Source organism: Vombatus ursinus, unplaced genomic scaffold, assembly GCF_900497805.2.
Source record: "Vombatus ursinus unplaced genomic scaffold, bare-nosed wombat genome assembly UNPS02014880.1, whole genome shotgun sequence".
Taxonomy (NCBI): domain Eukaryota; kingdom Metazoa; phylum Chordata; class Mammalia; order Diprotodontia; family Vombatidae; genus Vombatus; species Vombatus ursinus.
In genome coordinates this window covers 183,910-187,334 of record NW_020954658.1, presented here as the reverse complement: position 1 = coordinate 187,334, position 3,425 = coordinate 183,910, and the positions used below count along the sequence as shown (strand labels likewise).

The 3,425-nt window shown below is 38.8% G+C and overlaps 1 protein-coding gene across 1 annotated transcript; it reads right to left on the bottom strand.

Moving 5' to 3' along the window:
• Positions 1-314: 314 nt before the first annotated feature.
• On the bottom strand, positions 315-2,852 carry LOC114028350 (olfactory receptor 4F15-like). The gene is made up of 2 exons (XM_027842600.1): positions 2,837-2,852; positions 315-1,264 (listed from the first exon to the last, which is right to left on the bottom strand). The coding sequence occupies exons 1-2, from the start codon at positions 2,850-2,852 to the stop codon at positions 315-317; spliced, it is 966 nt and encodes a 321-aa protein (XP_027698401.1).
• Between the last annotated feature and the right edge of the window lie 573 nt (positions 2,853-3,425).

The following is a 3,425-nucleotide window of genomic DNA, read 5'->3' as shown; positions in this document are numbered from 1 at the left end:
ATATCCAGCATGCAATGAAGATGAAGTAAAGTCTGGTCAAAATATGGCACTGAAATAGGCATATGACAGTTTAATGTGTTGTCTCCTAAAATAATTCAGGAACATTTTCAGTCCTTTTCAATATGAAGGAATGTCCTATCCTCAGTGATAAGCAAAATCATCTCTTCTCTTACATCTAGATGAACTGCTAAGAGTTCCTCATACCACATATTCTTCCAACTTGTATAATCTCACATGTTGAAAATTAGATGCACATATTCCAATGTGAGCATAGTAAGCCAAAATTATCTCTTGACCTTGATCAATAAAATATATCACAAGTTCTCCCTAGAGCTCACAATCTGGCTACTCAGTCTTCTCATTGCCATCTTCATATCCTTATTCCTTAATGTATAGATAGCAGGATTCAAGACAGGGGTGATAACAAAGTCAACAATAGCAAAGAATTTATCAAGTGACAATGTAGGAAATGGCCACACATAAAGAAACATACATGGACCAAAAAATAAAACCACCACAGTGATGTGAGCTGATAAGGTAAAGAAGGCTTTGGACAAATCATCTGCAGAATGTTGTCGAACACAGATCAGGATGAAAATGTAGGATATCATCAATAGGAGAAAAGTTCCAATGGAGATAAACCCACTATTGGCTGTGACCACAAACTCCAGCCTATAGGTGTCTATGCAGGCAAGTTTTATGACCCGAGGAAAGTCACAATAAAAGCTCTCCACATTGTTTGGGCCACAGAAGGGCAAGTTTATAACAAAAACAAACTGAGAAAGAGCATGAATCATCCCAACTATCCAGGCAGTCACTACAAAGCAAATGCACATTTTCTGACTCATAACTGTCAAATAGTGGAGAGGCTTACAGATTGCTATGTATCTGTCATAGGCCATGGCTATGAGCAGAACCATCTCAGTTCCTCCCATGACATGGATAAAGAACATCTGTGTCATGCAACCTGGGAAGGAGATGATCATATTATATTCACTGAAAAGGTCCACTATCATCCTTGGTACTGTGGTAGCAGATAGACCTAAGTCAATGAAGGAGAGATTGGCCAGCAGGAAATACATAGGGGAGTGCAGGTGAGGGTCAAAAATCACAGTGAATACAATAAAGAGATTTCCCAGCATGATTCCCATAAAAAACAAGGAGAAGAACAAAAAGAGTAGAATCTTCAACTCCCAAGAAGAAGAGAGACCCAGAAGCACAAACTCAGTTACCATAGAGTCATTTGCTCCATCCATTGATTCAGCTGGTTCCACAGTTGCTGAAATGACCTAAGAGTAGAGAACAAGGAAAGGAATTAAAATTGTGGGGATGAAAAGTGGATGTTGTATTTGTCTTACCAGCAAAAACTCCAAAAGATTGCAGGTCAGAGGTTTTGGAGAAGCAAGAAAGTAGAAGGGTAACAAGATTAGGTCAGCAAAGGAAAGGTTAAGAAAGGAGAAGAAAAAAAGGTTCACAAGAATAGATGTGGGAAGAAGAAGAATGAGGAAGAGGAGGAGGAGGAGGAGGAGAAAAATGAACCATAGCAATACAACAGACTGAGGAAACAGAAGCATAAAGCAAATGCATTTACTTCCTATCATAGTCTCAATATATTCAATCCTTTTACTAATAATAGAATTTCCACAGTTTCCCCTACATATTTCCAGATATTCTCTCATCAACTTCATGTTCAGATCATGTTTAAGCCTCAGTTTTCCAAAACTTGAGTTAACTTGCACAAGTTCTTAGAGTCACATGACTAGATCAATCATAATCTTCCATAGAGCTATACTAGCTAGGGAGAAAGGGCCATGCCTAAGAATAGACACATTTAGAATGTGTCAAATTAGCATTGGAACCCAGGAAGAGGAAGTGACTTCACATTTATTCAGAAGGGGATGACATAGGAGAGATAGGACTTTAATACACCCATATCCTCTGGTGAATGTTATACATACACTGCAATCCCTCTGCCAGCTTATGGGGAAGTTGGCCAACCAGGAGTCTCCTCTTCCCATAGGACATTGTAGTTCTAACAACATAGGCAGCCCCCTCCCAAACCGAGGCCAGGAAAAAAGAGTTGAAGTGGGGTTGGGTGACTTCCAATTTTTAAATATGTTATGAAAGGTCTCCCTGTCACTAAGTGGTGAGCTTGAGAATGGACCTCTGTCCAAACAGCAGTGGCTAGTAGGTAGGTGAAGGAGGAGATTGGGCCAGGACTAGATGACTCCTAGAGCCGGCGAATCCCAGAACAATAGGATAGGATGGGAGGGAGCATCCCATGGTCTAGTGAGCCTACATAAGCTGTCACCAATAAAATATTATATTCCCTTCTGACATCCTTTCCCCATAAAAGTGAAGGTCAGACTACTAAGGCATGTAACTGCTCTGCCTAAAAGAAGTTAAGCAAGTATCTGATTTATCTTTTTACATGCAGTATTCCCAGGGTAAAACATGAGCTACTTGAAGACAGGGACTGTTATAATGTGTTTTGTCATTGTGTTCTCTAATATCCATGATAAATAAATGTCCATTGAATTGATTTGGAGGATCAAAAATGATCTTCACATTCCATTCTACCTTTTGTACCACTTCCCTAGTTCTGTTTCCTCACTTCTCCCTACCATGCCTCGAATTAAAGGAGCCTTTCTTACCCTTTGAAACAGGTGCAACAATTCCTGGTTATAGTTCTGTTCTTCCACTACCTTTCCTCATTTACACTAGTTTTATGTCATTCAATAACCACATAGAAATATTGACCAGAAGATTCGAGATGGGGCAGTGGGAAAAAGATGCTTTCATCAGGGAAAGACAGTAGTTTGGGATTCAGAATGGCATATTAAAAGGAGCATTAGAATAATATGGGAGAACAAGTTTCTAATCACAACTTTTCCATGAAGAGACTTAGAATGAATCACGTCTCTGGTTTTTGTCGTCATCTCCAAAATGAGGAGATAACATCTTTTCTCTGTTTGAAGCTAGAGATTTTCTTCCCTTTTTACCCACAACATGGCTTGGTTGAATACAGTCTATCTAAGGAGTGAGTATATGTAGCAATAACCAAATGAGGAGATAGTGGGACTGATTATTTCTAAATTAATTTCCAGTTCTGACATTCTATGATTCCTCTGACACTTTCCCATATTATTCCTAACAACCAAATTTCTTCAAGACAATGAATTCTCACACCAAATCAAGCTAAATTCCTAACCTAATGTAGACAGTCTTTGAGATCTCAGAGCATTATCTGTGTCATCCTGGGTGCAGAATCAGTTTCTTTGATTTTGGAAAGTGAAAAATAGAGCCAAGAACAAATGGTGCCTTCCCTAAGTGAAATAATTGATTTTTATCAACTACAAAAAGTCATTGTATCACCTTGTCAAACAAGGGCATAAAGGTGTTATTTGAAAAGATCAAGTAATATT